General features: G+C 36.5%; 1 protein-coding gene across 1 annotated transcript in view; it reads left to right on the plus strand.

Annotated features, from left to right (window-relative positions):
• Positions 1-18,758, plus strand: part of LYST (lysosomal trafficking regulator) — a 75,873-nt gene that overhangs the window by 50,400 nt on the left and 6,715 nt on the right. The window contains exons 29-48 of the mRNA XM_056488213.1: positions 253-444; positions 942-1,120; positions 2,117-2,323; positions 3,660-3,836; positions 4,303-4,379; positions 5,260-5,448; positions 6,177-6,322; positions 6,411-6,507; positions 7,161-7,222; positions 7,582-7,637; positions 8,606-8,758; positions 9,091-9,335; positions 10,005-10,071; positions 10,938-11,094; positions 11,490-11,630; positions 12,029-12,246; positions 13,536-13,766; positions 14,460-14,649; positions 15,531-15,667; positions 16,360-16,458. Of these exons, the coding sequence (XP_056344188.1) occupies positions 253-444; positions 942-1,120; positions 2,117-2,323; positions 3,660-3,836; positions 4,303-4,379; positions 5,260-5,448; positions 6,177-6,322; positions 6,411-6,507; positions 7,161-7,222; positions 7,582-7,637; positions 8,606-8,758; positions 9,091-9,335; positions 10,005-10,071; positions 10,938-11,094; positions 11,490-11,630; positions 12,029-12,246; positions 13,536-13,766; positions 14,460-14,649; positions 15,531-15,667; positions 16,360-16,458 (3,020 nt within the window). The remainder of the gene's footprint in view (positions 1-252; positions 445-941; positions 1,121-2,116; positions 2,324-3,659; positions 3,837-4,302; positions 4,380-5,259; positions 5,449-6,176; positions 6,323-6,410; positions 6,508-7,160; positions 7,223-7,581; positions 7,638-8,605; positions 8,759-9,090; positions 9,336-10,004; positions 10,072-10,937; positions 11,095-11,489; positions 11,631-12,028; positions 12,247-13,535; positions 13,767-14,459; positions 14,650-15,530; positions 15,668-16,359; positions 16,459-18,758) is intronic.

Genomic DNA, 18,758 nt, shown 5'->3' on the forward strand with positions numbered 1-18,758 from the left:
TTTAGACTAACTCATTTCATGGTATTACTTATTTGAAGTTTATATGTTTATTCTCAAAAAGCTTTAAAAATTAAAAATAAGAAAGAAAAACACCCAATGACGTTTATCTTCCCTTTGATACTGGTGTATTTCAAATGATTGTTTCATTAAATGGTTCATTTGTTTCATGAACTCTTTGGATTAAAGTAGTTGCTGAGTGTTTGAGTTTTTGTGCATTTTAGTAGAATTCTATCTGTGCTTTTCTCCTTAAAGGCTCCAGGAAGTTTTCACTTGCTCAGTCTGATGCTCTGCTGGTGAAAATGCGCTCACTAGCAAGTGAGGAATTCAATATGATGATGCAGCGGAGAATGAGCCAAGAAAATCCTGTCCAAGCCACTGAGTCTGAGTTTGCACAAAGGTTACAGAGGCTGACTGTTTTGGCTGTTAACAGACTCATTTATTTAGGTAGGATTTCTCTTTGGTTTGTTTCTGTTTTGATGAGAAATGAATTCTTGTGTTTGGAATGCTGAAGTGTTGGAGAGGAAAGTTGTTCCATTGACACAAGTTTAATGGATTTAGCCATAAAGCATCTTTCTCCATTATTTTTCTCTCACTATTATGTAACTAGCAATCTGGGTAATGTTTTCATCTGAATGAACTGAACAAGTTGTTTTATTTCTGCATTAGTCCATTCATGTGTTAACTGCCTGAATTATTACCTGAATATTTAACTGCCAAAGGGAGCATCTGCTCTCTTAAAATGCAATTTTTCTATGAAATGGCTACATTGGTTAGCAAGACTTAATGATTTTGAGAGCTACTTCAAATTCTGCGAAAGCAAGAGAGTATAAGTATGGTAAATATATCAGTAAAGACAGTATTTGATATAATGCCAACTAAAGATTTGTAGGATTGTCTTCCTTGAGATGGTACTGATCAATATATACCTCTTAAATTTTAAGCCTCTACTGAAGAGTGCCTTGATGTGTTGGGTATAACAGAAAATACAAGTCAAAGCAGGCTTTCAGCATCCCAGCTGGAAGTTCCTGAAGAGGAAAGCCAGCAAGAACTGACTAGCAGAATAAATCCTTTTCTTAAAGAAACGGTCAAAATGTTGGTGGAAGGAATCAAAGTATCCATTGTAAGTAATTAGATGCTGTCCACATTAAAGCATACTTCGTAAGGTTTCTTTATTAGAAACTTTAATGCATAGTGTATTTTGTCCATCAGTGCTTTTCTTACTACCTTTCTCCATGCAACTGTGGTGTTAAAAACCCTGTTCAGCTTCCCAGTTACTTTGCAGTTGTAAATTAAAAAAAAGGCTCTGAGTTTTACTTTTACATTTAGCAAAATTCTGCTTGGACAAGAACATACAACTTAAACAGACTTTCTTGTACTATGAAAATTTGCTTGGTCTCCTAGACTTCAACATTTAGGCTTGCTGAAGCCTATAAAACCAGATCTTCTGTGCATCCACAGGTGGTTGAGATTTTTTGAGCAATTTGTTTACAGTATATTTTAGAGTTGGGAAGGAGAGATTTTTTTTTTTTTTTTTTTTTTCCCTCAATTCTTGGTAAAGTGCTGAAAGTCTTCTAATATACAGGTATTACCTTGTCAGCCTTTCCAAGGCAATCAATTTTTTGGATAATACAAAGTGTGCACTACTCTTCCTTAGGTCATCTTGGTAAAAGTAGTTCTACCTAGTTTTCTTTCTAGCTCAGAGAAGTTTGATAGATGTATTATCTTTCTATTGTGCTATATTTCTAGTACTTTTCAAAGATGACAGGTTTTTTCTTGTGAACACATACACCTCCTTCCAATGCCTGGTTTCTAATCTTTTGAGGTAATCCATTCAGAAACTGGTGATTAATGTAAAAGTCCTGTTGATTAAAATGAGCAATAAAAAACCCACTGGTTTTTAAATTGTCTACGTCACAATTTTCACTTTCTGGATTGTTTTAGGAGAATGCCTCTTAAGCCATAATAATAATCACTATACTAAACCAAAACAGTTTGGGAGATAAACCTTTGTTTTGCATTTTTATCATATTAGGTATGTTTATTTTGTAATGTGAAAGACTTGATAGAAGAAAGTCCAAACCCTGTAATATTAAAAAAAGTTGTCTCTATTACTTAGGGCACCAGCAGAATGAGCACTCCAAAGCAGCAGTGGAACAGAATCCTCCTGTTATGTAAGGACACATTCCGTACGCAGCTTGGGAGGCTTCTTGTGCATAGCTTGTCTCCTGTAAGGCCTCTGCAGGAGAGGAAGCAGGCTTTGGAGATGGTACACGAAGTAAACCACCAAGAGATTTTGCGTGACTGTCTTAGCCCAACTTTGCAGGTAAGCTCAAGAGTTTTTGAGAGAAGTTTCAAAGACTTATATTCAATTTTTTGTCTAGATTTTACAATTGTTTAGAATTGTATGTGGCAAGTTGTTTACAGCTATAGTCACTGCTGTGTTTAGTGGCAATGTTTAGTGGCAATGTTTAGTGGCAATGTTTAGTGGCAATGTTTAGTGACAATGTTTAGTGACAATTGTCATACAAAACACCTCTGTGTACCTCTGCAATTGCTATCCTATCCTGAGGACAGATAGAATTAAGTCGGAGTATGTTGATGCTGTTCTGCATCAAACATGCCCTGTGCAGTGCAGAGACAAAAAGTGATACTAGTTTTAACATGAAGGATTTTACTTAGGAAACTAGGAATTAACGTACCCTAAAAAAGCAAATTAAGGAAGGGATTATCCTTGCTTTGGGACTCTTAACTGCATATTTCCTGAAGCTTGTAAGAATTGATTGCAACTAGATTTTAAGGAGAAGTCAATCCTCAACCAAAGCAGACTCTCTCTTTTCTTACTTAGCGTTTATTAGTTCTTATTGTGTATTCCATGTTCTTAAGTTAATAAGTTGAATAGGTTCTCCCTGCTTTTCTGAGTTTGTCAGAAGAAAGCTTCTAGTTGTACTATGTTAGTGCAAGCTTGAAAGCAATCATTTCTCAGAGTCACAGGGAGAAGTCAGGTAGGAGTGTTGCAGTTTGAGATCTTCAGGAACTGCAAGAATGAAATAAAAGACATGCCACAGTTTGAGTCACTGTATACTAAGGAGAGAAAGTATTAATTAGATCAGTTTATGGCACTCACATATTTCTGATCATGTGTATGTTATTCAAATAAGTAAGTTTTCTCAGAGAGAAAAGAGCTGATGTACTAGCAGTGGCTTCTGTGTGAGAGTGTCATGTTGAGTGCATTTATGGTTTTTGTCTGCTTAACTTCATTATCTGTCAGCTCTAATTTGATTAATCAAATGAAGTGTAGTGTTCGTGGCAGGCAAAATTAGAAGCCTCTGGAACATATTTCCTGAAGTATAAATAAGGCTGCAGGATCTGAGTACTGGGGGAAGAAACAGTTTTCTTTCAAGCCATTTGAAAAGTCACAAGATCCTGGGGCAAATTTTATCATGTGAGGATAAAATTTAGCATGTTTTTCTAGTTTTATGAAAGTTTATCTTTAACCATTAAAGTTGTCTTTTTCTTTAAATTAGAGAATAAGTAGAAGAAATCTGCATGGTCTGACTAGAAAAAGAAATAAAAGTAGAGGGGAAAATACTGCTCAGTGTTGTGGAAACAAGCATGACCATACAGCTGTATTCTCCTCTTTCCTTCTTTTCATCTTCTAGCATGGGCCTAAATTGGTGTTCTATTTGTATGAGTTAATGCACAATCACAGCAATGGAATGACCAAAGAACAGCAAAGAGCAGCAGGAGATTTAATGAATACATTGAAAAGTTGTGGTTATAAATGCATTCCACTGAGCCCACGACCGAAACCGGATTTAATAAAAGCTTTGAAAGAGGTTTGTGAATAAAAAATTTGCTTTAAAATCTGGTGTATTTGAGACAGTTGTTTTATATGGGATCACGGTTTAACTGCATATTGTTCTTTGGTGCATGGCTTATTCTTTTGGGAATTCTCTTTGGGTTCTCAATAATTCTCTCACATACTTTCAGCTCTTCACAGTAAGCTCACAAGCTTCTTGGTTAAACATATTATTTAATTCAGAGGAAGATGGGAGTTCATAATAAGCTACTAGTATCTCTTATTTTCAAGAAAATAATTTTTGATTTCTTGCAAAGAGAAAAATTGTGTATAAATATAATAAAATGGCAGTAACCAAAATGAAGCCTTGCTGGTTTTAAATGCTGTGAAGATATCAGCTGAACAGTTTTGTCACTCTTCCTTTTTAAAACTGGCATACCCTTTTGCCTCCTCTTCTTTATTTTGTCCATCTGAGAAAAGTAATGTGTAAAACTTCCATTCAGGATCAGAAGAAATATGAGATGGAAGAAGGTGTAAACAAAGCTGCGTGGGAGAAGACGATGGCTAATAATCGGCAGAAGTAAGTACCTTAGAGGGGCTGCGAGAACTTTGAGAAATATTCTCTGTTCAGCACTTCCGATTGCAAAGTTTCCTGTGTGATTATTATCAATGGGGTTTTCAAATTACAGCATCACTAGTTTTTGGGCTTTTAAGTGTACTGTTATATTATAGGCATATGCATTTTGGTAGGTTGCATAATAAATGGCATTGTGTGAAGCTCAATACCAAATTGGTTTTTTGCACATTTGGCATTTCACCCTTAATTTTCTGACTATACCTCTGTCCAGTCACTGTTGCTGTGGTCTGTGCAATTAAATGTCCCTGCAACTAACGAAATATTGTATTCAGTATACAATTTGAATATTTTTGTGAATTATGTAGACTACTGCTCCTTGGCATAATTGTAAATTTCCATACATTGTAGTAGATTGAGCTTTTCATTAATCTAAATTGGAGGCTTTGCCATAAAAATCAGATTTGAGATGCACACACAATGTGCTTTGAAGTAGGCAAGTGCAGTAGCTGTAAAGGTCAGCTTAGTCAAGTCCATGCAGACAGGTGTTAAGACTATTATTTAAATGACTTAGGAGATTTAATCAGTGGTAAATTAGTGTCTTTACTCCAGATTTTGATTGTAATGAGTATACATGAATTAGTCAAGCACGTTAATACATAGCTGTTGATCTTCTGACTGGCTTGTCTTTGGCCTAAAGTAATAGGTTTTTTGATGACTAAGAAGCAGAAGGTACTCATGAATCTCATTATGTAGGCTAAGTTGTTCTGCTGTAAAAAGAACTCTACATATCAACTGCCAAACTGATTGTATTTTGAGAAGCATTTTGGTGTCTTTCCCTTTTCACTGTTTATTTGGCATTTTAGAACATAATTCTTCTCCTCAGTCTCTTTCAGCGTCTAGATACAAAATCTAAAGACATTTCTAAAATAGCTGGAGACATCACACAAGCTGTGTCGCTGTCACAAGGAATGGAAAGGAAGAAAGTAATCCAGCACATCAGGGGGATGTATAAGGCAGAGCTAAGTGCCAGCAGACATTGGCAGGAACTTGTTCAGCAGCTTACCCATGATCGGTGAGTTTTCTCATCTCGGTGAGAAAGTGAGAGAGACTTGATGCCTGACATGCACTTCTCATTCTACTCAGAGGCATGTGAAATGGAGATGATATTAAAATTGGAATTGCTTATGCTAACCATCTGATAGTTAGACTTGTAAAAGACTTGATTTCTTTGTTTTACCTTATCTTTTAGGATCAGTAGCCAAGTAGTGTTTCTATCCCATTTAGACAGTTTTCTTCGTCATAGACATTTTGCTGTGCCTAATACAATGAAGAGTGTCCTGAAGTTTTCAAATCTTGCACAATATAGATGGAATAAAAAAATATTTTTTGGGTCATGTTATTCACATTAGCATCTAGATACTCTGTTCACTAAACAGTGTATAACAAAGGATGTTAATGTTGACAAGAAACCAAACTATGGTATTTTCACCACTGTAGAACTAGTATTATCTCATGTTCGCAGCAGCAGAGTTTTCAAAATAGCATTGGATGCATTCTATTGCTGTCTTCATTAGAGTGAGTAGCTTCAAGAACAGTCTTACAGTAGCAGCTTGTGAAAAGTCATTCAGTGGAATAGCTCATGAAAATGAACTACAGAAATCAGTTTAATACTTTTTCAGGTATAATTGCACAGTGTACTTCTGTACAACTTCTGCCTTTCTACTAGTTAAAAAAGAACAGAATTAATAAGCACATATACTGCCTCTGTTGACAAACTCGTAATATGTATCTTTTTATCAGAGCACTCTGGTATGACCCAGTCTATTATCCAACTTCTTGGCAACTGGATCCAACAGAGGGCCCAAACAGAGAGAGACGCCGCTTGCAGAGGTGCTACCTAACTATTCCAAACAAATACCTTCTCCCAGACAGGCAAAAACAGGAAGGTAATTAAAACATTTTCAATGCTGAATGTAGCATCATGTCTGAATTGTAATGACTGTTACTACCTTATTATTTTTCATGTCTTTATAGGTATGATAAAAACTCCATTGTCTTACTTATTTGAAGACAAAACACATTCTTCTCACTCCTCTACTGTTAAGGACAAAGCTGCAAGTGAACATATAAGGTAAGTTTTGGATGGCACTTGCTTCCCTTTTCTGTCTTTTCCCAGTCAAATAAAACAGTTGTCTAAAAAACATTTTTTTGTCTTAAAAATATTTTTTAAAAAATAAAGTGGGAAATGAGGCTAGTGTCAAAAATAGTAGGCAGTTTGCTTTACTCAAAAGCAAAAGACTAGAGCTACCAAATACCATCTGGTGTGCTGTAGATAGGACTTGTGGGATAACCTGATGAGATCTCCTGTTTTTGCTTAGTAGAACTGCCTGTCCTAGATATCTAAGATCTGGTAGGTCTTTCCATCAGAGTTCAAAAGCAAGTTCTCTTTCCATCCTCTCTGCTTTTATAACTGCATTATTCAGCTCTGCAGTTGTTTCAATTTGCCACCTGTTACAGGCACTAATGCAGCCTAAAATAACTGCAGAGGTCATGCAAAGAAATAAGTACAAATACACTCATAAGCAAGTCTAGAAAGTTGAGGTTCTGTTTTCTTTCCTTCTTTGGGATATGAACCATTAGTCATGTTGTTGGACAGCTTTCCTTCAGCTGTAACCTTGGAGGCTGTTTGGTTTAGGTTGGTTTTAGGTTTGCTGAAAGGTACATAAATCAATAAGGATAGGCATTTCCATAATCCATAAGCATTTCTACTTTGGAATATTTCAGAGTCAATCGAAGATGTGTAAGTGTAGCACCTTCTAGAGAAACTGCTGGTGAACTGTTACTAGGTAAGTAGAAGATTCAGTCTTTAGAAATATATTTTTGGTGTAAGTCTGCTGTATATATAAACCTGGCTAATTTATTATAAGTAATTGAGCTGTTGCCTGGCTTTGTGGTTTAAATAGTTTATATATCAGTTTTGCCTTTCTTCTCCACTGTTTTCATGAGTGCTCTTTGAACTGCCAGTAAGTTTTAAGATCTTCAGGCCACTTGCTAAAAGATGTGGAATGATAAATTGTATTTCTGTCAAGTACTGTCTTGCCCCAGATACTATTCTTAGCACTCTTAACTCTTGAATACTGTCTACATAACCCAAAGAGGTATTGTGCAATATCATGTACCTTTTCATAACTATTTTTTGCTGTAGGAAAATGTGGCATGTATTTTGTTGAAGATAATGCTTCAGACACAATTGAAAATTCGGTAAGTGCTAGAACATATTGTCCAGCTTTAAATTTTCCAAACTATGGCCGAGTAGTTTTCTTCTTCAGCAATTTCAGTGCTAGTAGTACTAGAGTTAGAGATCTCTGGACAAAGCTAGCCAAATGGATGAGTTTGGTTTGTGTTGCTTCTGTTGACCCTGGCTATGGAATTGGTGAAAATAGCAGAAAAAAAGAAAATCTGGGACTGGGAGGGAATGAGGAACAGGTGATGTGAGAGGCTCCTGCATCTTGCAGTCCATTGCTTTGAGTTCATCAGCAAAATGCACAGTTGCTTTCATCTGCACCTGACAACTTGCCTTAGTGGAAGGTGGAGCAGTATGAAGTAGAGAAAGGCACAGGTGTATGAATCATGCTCCACAGCATCTCATTTTTGAATTTTACAATATATATGATGTTTTAGCTCCTCCCTTTTTCTGTGCAAGAGGATTGTTTCAAGAAGGAAATGGGAGCTGAGCTAATCCTCCTGATACATGAAGACTCTGATGTGTAAATTGTTTACACATCTAACAGACATGTAAAAGTAATCAAGATATGGATTGCATTACTGAAAGCTTTAAACTGCTTTTACAGAGCTCTTTCTTGCATCTACCAAACAGTTCCTGTGGTTTAAGAAGCTACCAACTGCTTTGTCCTTCACAGAACTGTCAGAGCTGGGATTTGCAGCAAAGGTTTGCTTGCTCTGATCGGCTGTCCAATATTTTTAGCTTAAGAGACATTGAAAATGTCTTCCTAGTGCTGGGTAGGGAACTGGAGCAGCTGAGGAGCATGTGTCATGCTTTACCTACTGCCTTGAGGAGAGTGGAGGATGGGGAAAGTAGCTAAAGAAAATCACAGCAGTGTTTTAAAGTTTGCTTTATGCTGTAATGTTATTAAAGTGCCTGCATTACACAGTTTCTTGTTTGGAAAATTTACTATGTAAAATTACTTTCTAAATTGCAAATTCTACAGAGTTTTCATGGAGAAACTGAGCCAGCATCATTTTCTTGGACCTATGAGGAAATTAAGGAAGTTCATAAGCGCTGGTGGCAGTTAAGAGACAATGCTGTGGAAATCTTTCTAACAAATGGCAGAACTTTACTCCTGGCTTTTGATAACACAAAGGTACTGTGGCACCAATGCAGAGTAATACACCAAAGCATTTCACTGTGGTTTTATAATATGTATATTCATGCATTAGGTTTTTAAGGAGACCTGTTGCATGGACTAATTAAATTCTGCCTAATACTTTTGTAAGAACTTGCCTAGGCTTCTGGACAATCATAGGCATGTTGTAAAACACATCTCTGATATATTATGACATTAAAGAATCTTAGTGATACTAGACATTATTCTATTACAGCAGATACCTGGAAATATACAAAATGAAAGAAACTTACTCTTGATAGTTTTAAACTTTTAAATTGTGTGATTAAATCTATGGTGTTTTCTTCTAGGTCCGTGATGATGTGTACCACAACATCTTGACTAACAATTTGCCTAACCTTTTGGAATATGGAAACATTACTGCTTTGACCCACCTGTGGTGCACAGGACAGATTACTAACTTTGAATATCTGACTCATTTAAACAAACATGCGGGTCGTTCCTTCAATGATCTCATGCAATATCCAGTATTTCCTTTTATACTTTCTGACTACACCAATGAAACGCTGGACCTAAATGATCCCTCAGTATATAGGTAATATGGAATGCATAAAACTCTTTTTTTCCAAATACTTGAACTGATCATACTATATAAATTTCTAGCTTAATTGTACTAAACTGCACACGCACACAAATGGAACTTCAGGGGCAAGTCTTATCTCTAATAACTTATGCTTTTACAGTAAGTGGCTGCTCTGCCTGAGATATTGAAATAAAACAGGTTTGTAGCTTCAAATGCAGTGTATCAGGCTTACTACAACAGTGTAAGATATGTATAATTCACAGAATTAAATAGAAGCTGTATGTTTAAAATACTATTATTACAGATTTCCAGGCCAATTAGCAAAAATTAAATACAAAAGGAAATAATACCGTAAATTACTTGGCCAGTTACAAAATCAGTCTTCATTTGAATGGATTCAAGTAAATTGTCCTACCCTAATAAATTTCTGTTATGCTGATTTAACATTTGTGTGCACTAAGTCTTTGCATTTATAGGGTGCCTCTGATTTGACTGAGGTGCTTGGCATTTGCTTGTCTGTTACTGTGCTGTGGATCTGAGTGTGCCTTTAGCACTAACTAGAAGTTGATTTCTTATTTTCTGAACTTACCTCCAAAGTATTATGTTAAAGGTGTTATTCTTAATGATGTGAATCAATATTGTAATAAGAATTACAACATATCAGTACTGCTTCTGTTGCAGAAACCTGGTCAAACCAATTGCTGTGCAGTCTAAAGAAAAAGAAGATCGTTATGTGGATACTTACAAGGTAATTTGGATAACTTCTTGCCTTTGTCCCATTTATAAATGACACAGTGGCTTTAGTTTTTGTAACATTCGTTTACTGGCAGAGAAGAAACTGCAAATACAGTATTACATGGCTACCGAACTCTTATTTCCAGTAACAGGAAACATTTCTTGGGAATTGTTTTATAAAATGCTTTGAACTTGTGGTTTTTTTCTCTACCTGAAATCACAAATCAATTTAGCCCATCCATGTGGTACTCTTGAAGAATTTAAATGGGTACCACCTTATATTGGAGCTTGTATACATTTAAAGATCCCTAAAGATCAGGAAGATAATTTACTGCTGTTTAGTTGGCATTACTTTGATGGAATTTGTAGCTATTTGTTCTGTTTGATAAGAGAAAGGCTGTTTTCCCTCAAGTACTGTTATTTTAACATGCCCTACTATGATAATGGTGCTTTTTGATTTTTTTTTTCTCTTGAAAATGTTTTAAAGGCTGTAGGAAATAGTAACATACTGGGGAATTAAAGCATCTGCAGCTGGACTTTAAAACTTGTCTGTATCACTGTGCTCTAATGTATTATTTGCAAACACTGTTTTTTCTGTGACTGCTGTGTTAGAAAACAAGATGGGGGAGTGGGGAAAAGCAAAAAGTAATAAATAATGGAAAATAGGCCATTTAAACTGGCTAAAGACTTGGATACTTAATTGGATTGTCTTCAGATATTTACAAGTGTATTTGGTTCCAGATCACTTTTGAATGTATGTTTCTGAAAAGTTTGAGAGCTTATTCCTGAGCGATTTAGAAAAGCTCCTATTTTTGTTGTTGGAATGCATCTAAGGAGGAAGTTTGTGATTTTATTTTTTTTATTCTCTTCTTTTTCTAGTATTTAGAAGAAGAGTACCGTAAAGGAGCACGAGAGGATGATCCAATGCCCCCTGTACAACCATATCACTATGGATCTCATTATTCTAACAGTGGAACTGTACTTCATTTCCTAGTTAGGCTGCCACCTTTTACTAAAATGTTTTTAGCTTATCAAGGTAAGGTTGCATTTGCTTTTGCTTGTCTTTTACATTGGGGCCTTATTCCAAAAACCCAGGAATGCTATATGTTACCCTATTTAGCATAGATTTTCCAATTACAGATTGCTGAGCCTGGTAAAATTAAACCTGCTATGCTTTAACAGTTAGTTCCATTGTTGAAATTATCAAGCTAGACCATAAACCTGGTCATCTGATGTTTATACCTTAGTTTCTGTAGCATAAAAAGCTGACCTCTATTTGACTTGCAGCTCATGTGTAACACATAGCAATTAAAATAAGAGAATTCTAAATGTTCTCAGCTAACTAGAGAGCAGTTAACTACGTGAAGTTGCAGATGTGCAACTGTTAGTGTCCATCATCAATGTAACAATTGAGTTTGGATTTCTTTACAGATCAAAGTTTTGACATCCCAGACAGAACTTTTCACTCTACCAATACAACCTGGCGCCTCTCTTCGTATGAATCAATGACTGACGTAAAGGAGCTTATACCAGAATTTTTCTACCTTCCCGACTTTCTAGTTAACAGAGAAGGTATACTAAGAGGACAACACAACTATATACCCAAAAGAGTTATGTGATTGAGCTTATGGGTTGAAACTGAGAACATTTATATACCTTGGCTGAATATGCTAAGTAGTAGATATATGGGAGAAATCTGGCACAAATTTGTGGGATATGCTAAAAAAACTGTTATGTAGGAATTAAGCTAAATTTTTCCCTAATTTTGTCAGCAGGGCAAAGGAGTTTGCTGTTTTCTTATTTTTCCATTTGAATGAGTACAGCTGAATGTGTTTTGGAGGGACTTGTTAAGGATGCTGCTTTGTTGATTGCTAATCACTGTGTTTAATTGTTGAGTTTTGTAGAACCCTGTAGACCTTAGTTTTTTGTGTAAAACTAAAATGTTGGAATATTCACTCCCTTGCTTCTAGGTTTTGATTTTGGTGTGCGTCAAAATGGTGACAGAGTTAACCACGTCAATCTTCCACCCTGGGCCCGTAACGATCCTCGTCTGTTCATCTTGATTCATCGTCAGGCTTTGGAGTCTGATCATGTTTCTCAGACAATCTGCCACTGGATTGACTTGGTGTTTGGTTATAAGCAAAAAGGCAAGGCCTCTGTTCAGGCTATTAATGTCTTTCATCCTGCAGTAAGTATTTGTTAAGCAGTGTGTTTGTTCACTGTCCTTAGTAACTTGATGGGGGAGAGTTTGGTCTGACTTGCTTGAAAACATCAAGCATGAAACAAGATCCCTCACTCGTGAAATCTTGAAGAATAAGAGAAGGCTTTAACCATTTCAATATTGAACTGTAAGATCCCAGGGGGTATTGTGAGACTTAGTGATTTTTTTTGTTCGTCTTTCTTGCCTTGAGCTAGGTGTGGGGGATGATCAGGTCTGGGGTTTAGACCTTGTGGATAGTTGTTTGCAGCATTCTGATTGTTGTAACTGTGTGTATTTGCTTCCTCGTAATTCAAAAGCCTTTAATTTAGGCAGGTGCTGCTGCAGCTTTTGATAGGATTTAAATAGTCCTGAGCTCATGGTGTTTTCCTTCATACACATCCTGTTCTGTCACTCTAATGAGCATTTTTCTCTACAGTAAGTTTAATTTCAAAAAAGTCTTCATTTGATGTAGAGAATTCCAGAGTTTTACTGGTTAATTGCAACATGGATATCTTGAATTGCATTCTTTAGCTTCAATCCTTACTTTTAAATGTTTTGAGTGTTTGTTCTTTGGCTGGAAAAGCATATAAAATGGTAGTGTTTGGCAGTGATGGCTTTTTCAAGTAGCCATCCAAATACTTCCCTTTGTTTTACTCTTTTTGTGCTTAAGTATTGATTTAGTTAGTACCATGAGCTTCAAATATTAGGTTTGTGTGTTCATCATTTTTTAAAGTGAAAAGTCAAGGCCTTTGGTGTGACTGAGGAAAAGTGTGTGGTGCACAATTGGAGAGGCATGAAAAAGACAAATCGAAGGAAAAAATTTCCACTCTCTTGAAGTATGAGGTTTCTTTGTCCTTCCCTACTCCAAAAGAGAGCTTTAATATGCTCATTAAAAAGAGGTAATGAAAACAAACTTCTCCAACTCTTTCCAGTTCTTTTGTTTATCATCAGCAACCCTCCCTTCCAGTTTTGCACAGATTGGTGAAGGTCTCAAAGAAAACCTCTTTGACAGAAATTAGTCATGGCACATATGTAGGAGCAGGTTATGTGATAATCCTTAAAATGGTAGTTTATTCCAATAAAGAGGAGGTGACAAGATTGCTGCTCTCAGTGGCTCTTTAGTCAGCACAGTCATTGTGGGATGGCTTCTGGTCCACACCTTAAGCAAACAGCTGAATAGTCTGCCTCTGAATTTGTGTGTATGTGTTGCAAAATCTTTTCCAAAGACAAACCTGGCAAGCTTATTCTTGCCCCTCCCTTTTCTTTTCTGTCTGTAGACCTATTTTGGGATGGATGTTTCTGCTGTTGAAGATCCTGTTCAGAGAAGAGCCCTTGAAACAATGATAAAAACATATGGGCAAACGCCTCGCCAGCTGTTTCATGCAGCACACGTTAGTAGACCTGGATCCAGGCTTATCATGGAAGGAGAACTTCCTGCTGCCATGGGATTACTAGTGCAGTTTGCTTTCAGAGAAACCAGAGAACACACTAAAGAAATAATTTATCCAGTATGTAATTTTCAATTGCAAAATGGTTTAATTAATATCCATGTGCTGTCGTTGTTGTACCTTGTACCCTTGGTTTTGAATTTTCTTCCCAAAAGTGCTACTTGCTATTTTGTACTGTAAAGAAAATACACAAAATTAGTAAGTGATAGTGAAAATTAACTTCATGCATTTGTGATATTTTGTGTATACGAAGATCTGAGTTTATCTTGGTTTTGGGAAATAAGTGTTGGAAAGCATTTAAGTTAACCAATTTTATACTTTCAGTGATAAATTGTAGAATCTGTGTGCAGAGCTATAGCAAGCAGACACATACTGTGCTTTCTTCCATCCTCAGCTTTTTCACTGGCTGTAGGACAATTAAACTTTCTTCACTTCAAGCACTTGTTTTCCCTGAAGTCCAGTCAGAAACTGCATCCTTGGATTTAGAGATCTGTATTTTTCACTAAACTACACTGAACTAGAAGCTTGCTGCCTACTCCTTTAAAGGAGTAGAACTACCTTAAAGTTAACAGTTTAACTGATGGTACTAAAGTGCTATGAACTTGTCTTTCTAGTGGTGTTAGAGTAAAGACTTCAGCTGTCCTTACCTTGTGATTGCTTACAGGAAACTGTCATGAATCATTCTCCATTACTAATGAAATTATGCTTTTCTGAAAATTCTATTTATTTGAACCTTGTCTGTGCTTGTTTCAGAGTCCATTACCATGGATAAAAGGCTTGAAGTGGGGAGAATATGTTGGTTCCCCAAGTGCTCCAGACCCTGTTGTCTGCTTTAGCCAACCACATGGAGAAAGGTTTGGCTCTCTCCAGGCTCTACCAACTAAAGCTATCTGTGGTTTGTCCAGCAAGTTTTGCCTTTTGATGATATATAGTAAGGAGCAAGGTATGAATTTGTGCTTATTCTCTATATACACAATATATGTGAAATGAGCCATAAAAAATTAAATCTAATGCTACTATTGTTTTTCATCAAACTTCCCAAGTTTAGTTGCTTTTGCCAAAGATTAATTTATAATTCCATTAACAGCTTCCACGTGTGGTATCTTCACTGGAGTGTGGATTTTACTTATAATTTTCAAAACTACAGTAGAGGCATTCTGTGATTAAGTTCATATTTGTCATTGAAGTGACTGAAGCATGAGAATTTAACTTTGGAACTTGCCAACAGATTGGGTCCAAGAACTGAAGAACAGATGAAAACTCATGTGGCAACAGAAAGGAAACATAAGAAATGGATTTTAGAGGCAGACAATGAGAAAAGTTAACAGTAAAAAAGCAGAGGTGAAGAATCTTCTGCTTTCAGTTAAACTGCTTGGAGGGATTCTTATTGAGAATGTACAAAAAAGTTCTCACAATCTTTTGTTTTCTTGGTGGCTTACACTGCAGTCCTTCTAAAAATAAATCACTTCACATTTAGTCAACAAAAAACAAGTAATACTCTCCTTGGAGTTACAAGCACTCATTTCTCTAGGTGGGAGGTATTTTGTCTGTTCCTCTTCTCTGTTCTCAAAAGATGCAACTCTTCTTCAAAAAAGTTTTGTCCAGGTTACAGATTGTCTTTGTCTTTGGAGAAGATGGAATGTTTGTTCAGTTTCTGAAAACTGTTTATAATACATTACAGACAAGACCTTATTTTGAAACTTTGGGAGGGGGGGATTATATTTTAGCTTGTGATAAAACATGAACCTGAGACTTTTGTTGTTGGCTGTTAAAGTGATTGAATCTTGCTGTGCACATGACACAATCCTGTGTGCCTTCCCTCAGGTGTGAGGAGCATGCACAGCACTGACATTCAGTGGTCAGCGATCCTGAGCTGGGGATATGCTGATAACATCTTACGACTGAAAAGCAAGCAAAGTGAGCCTCCAGTAAATTTTATACAGAGCTCACAGCTCCATCAGGTAAAATGAAATCAGTCTCTGTTTAATATTGGTGGTTTAAGTATTGGCTTGACTTGGCAGTGGGATACTCTTGCTTTTAATCTTTTTGATTTCCTTTGGAATGTGTTCCTCATGGCTCTGCTGTTGTATCTTGTTCCCTTGTTTTCCTATACTAGATAAAGATTCCTTTTGAATTAATTTGATTTTTGTAGCTTTTCCTTCCTGTAGAATATTGCTGTGAATTTGAAAAAGTTTAAGTTCTGTCCCAAGAAAAATCAATACAGAAAAAACGTATAGGTGCTTCATGTTAGAAGAACAACTCCACTGTAGTTTAGGATCCATTTAAAAAGATGGTCTAAAAGATTGTTAGGAAAAGCTGCATGATCTCTGCCACAATCCAGTGACTGGTAAGACCCTGATAAAAAGATTTTGGTGGATGATCTTGAAGTCTACACTAGTTCATTGCTCTTTAGCTCTAAATTCCAGGCTACATAAAACTCCCTCTTTACTCTGTTTCTGAAATAGTAACAAATGCAACCTAGAGTAGCTATATCTTAGCTCTTGGATTTCTTTTGTTTAGGTGTTTTACATCGCTTTTCATAGGATGACTAATGAAGTATCAGTTTGACTAAATGCTGTGGCAGAATGAAAACAGCAGTTAGAATAGTTTTTCTGGTCTGATTTTTTTCTTGGCTTTGGGTTGTCTTTTCAAGGTAACAAGTTGTGCTTGGGTGCCAGACAGTTGTCAGCTGTTCACAGGTAGCAAATCTGGTGTCATCACAGCGTATATGAACAGATTCACCAGCAATACGGTAAGTTATGTTGGATAGAATTCATAATAAAGTATTCAGTGTATTCAGTATTCCAGTCTTTTTTTTTTTTTTTTTTTTTTCAGCAGGAAAAATGAGAAAAAGAGCCATATTCTGGATAATTGCTAAAAGAAATTACATATGTTTTTAGTTCTTATTTTTGAAGGCTCCTCTGACATCTTGGCACATTTGCTTACATGTTCTTCTTAAGCTGCTGTTTACATAAAGCTTTGGTCAGCCCTTATCACCTGAGTGCACAACATGCTCTGACTGTGTTCAGGACAGGGCCTAGAACTGAAGCTGTCTGGAACAGTGAAGCTCTGAAGCTCTCTGCATTAAGGAGTAACTTCTGTGAAGGAAACAGAGCCTTTCAATACTTTAACTGAAGCTATGGAATGCAATTCTCCAAAATAAACAACTCAAATGCAGAAAGCACTTTAACTCCAAGAACCAGGATGCATTCTCAGACAGCGTATATATTATCCACCAAGCCTCTTTATTTTGTCATATTCTCCAAGGGGAAAAATTGTGAGTAGGGAAGGGAGAAAGTAACTTGCATTATTTAATCTGTTAGTGGAAAATTCTGAGAGTAGTAGAGAGTCCCTTAATACTGTTTGTTAATAAGTGTGGTATAAATAGAAAGTATAAATAGAACTCCAAATTAAAAATCTGATTCTGACTGAGTTTTGAAGCTTCCATCTGAATGTTCCATACTTACTTTAGCAGTTACTTCTATTCTCCATAATTTTAACAAAGAGTAGGCAATTTTCTGAGCGGTGCATTTTAGATGTGTCTGCAGTATTACCCATAGCAACAACTGAACTAAATTGATTTCCTAGATGTAGCTTGATACAGGTATTGGCAAACATATTTGGCGGTGTACTCCTTGATGCTCTTGAATCCCTACATTAGCATGAGGTAGGGAGAACCTTGGTATGATCTGCTATGCCTACCCAGTTTTCTGTTTTCATTAGTGGCAAACAGCAAATGCTTAGACTAGGAAGAGCATAAACACAGCGATTAAGATTTTTTTTTTTTTTCCCCCTTGGCTTTCTTCCAGTTTCTGGTGATCTGCCACTCATATTTCCTAAGCTCAGCAGCACTTTGAGTATAGAAAATGAAGTAGAGCTTCAAGCCCTGCGAGCTTTAGTTAGTTGGATCATAAGTCAGGCACCTTAACTGCTCCCCAGAATAGAGAACTTCTAAATAACCTGTACTGAGATTTGGATTCCAGTTAATTTTTTATTTTTTTTTAAGAGAAATTAAATATACTTGCCTTCTGCAAATCTGAAAAGAAACTCTAGTCAGTGGGGTTATAGTTCTTGAGTTCCTTCTGTTTCCTAGAAAAAAGTGATTTTTGTTCATCTGCACAGATGATGTTCCTTGAGACCATCTTTGCTGAATTTCTCAGCACTGACAGGTTTGTGCCCCAGGCAGAGGGACATTGCGTCAGTTTCATAGCTCCTGTTGTTGAGTCAGTTACCCAAGTCAGGTCTGCAGGGAATGCAAATGTGCTTCCTGACATCTGCTCTGTATACATCTTGTCAGCTGATCAGTGATAAAGTGAACAGTTTGTTATAATGCAGTACTTGAAACATGGATATTTCGCCCTGTTTCACATTTGTATAAATGCAGTGCATGGGCATGAAGTAGATCTGTTATTAATTTGGTATGGGAGCTCAAAGGCATGCTGTCAGAATTCAGAAATGGCTCCATGTTGTGCTTCAGGTGCTCTGTTTTTCCTTGCCTTGTGGTGGTGAAAACCCCATGAAGTACTGCTTTGACACTGTGATCTGTGCTGACAATGTCACACCTGCATGAGCCCCTCAGCCACAAGTGTCTGGCTGTACACATTATTTCAGCCTTCACTTGCTGACTGTTAGAGGTGTCTTGCAAGCAGAGTGCACTTGAAGGACCTGTTTGAGTAAAACTGGGAAGTGATCATTTCAATTCCCCATTTGAGTGCTCTAGGGAGAAAGAGCTGCTGTTTAAAGATAGATATGTATATGCATGTTTTCTTACATCTAGATACCATTTTAGGGGTTGTCTCCTAAAAACAGGGAAGAAGGGGAAAACATTTCAGTCTTGAGAACTACCTATTTTATGACTTATTAGAAATTAAGTTACTTAATAACTTATAAGTAACTTATAAGTAACGTACTTATAAGTAAGTTAGAACTTAATAAGTACTTAAGAACTTACACTTGGTCTTAGAATTCTAGCTTGTCTCATTGCAATATTGTTACTATATGAATCAATAAACTATTGCTATTAGTGTGGTAGAGAGAAGCTGCTAAAGGTGG

Source organism: Oenanthe melanoleuca, chromosome 3 (genome assembly GCF_029582105.1).
Source record: "Oenanthe melanoleuca isolate GR-GAL-2019-014 chromosome 3, OMel1.0, whole genome shotgun sequence".
In the NCBI taxonomy this organism is placed as follows: Eukaryota; Metazoa; Chordata; class Aves; order Passeriformes; family Muscicapidae; genus Oenanthe; species Oenanthe melanoleuca.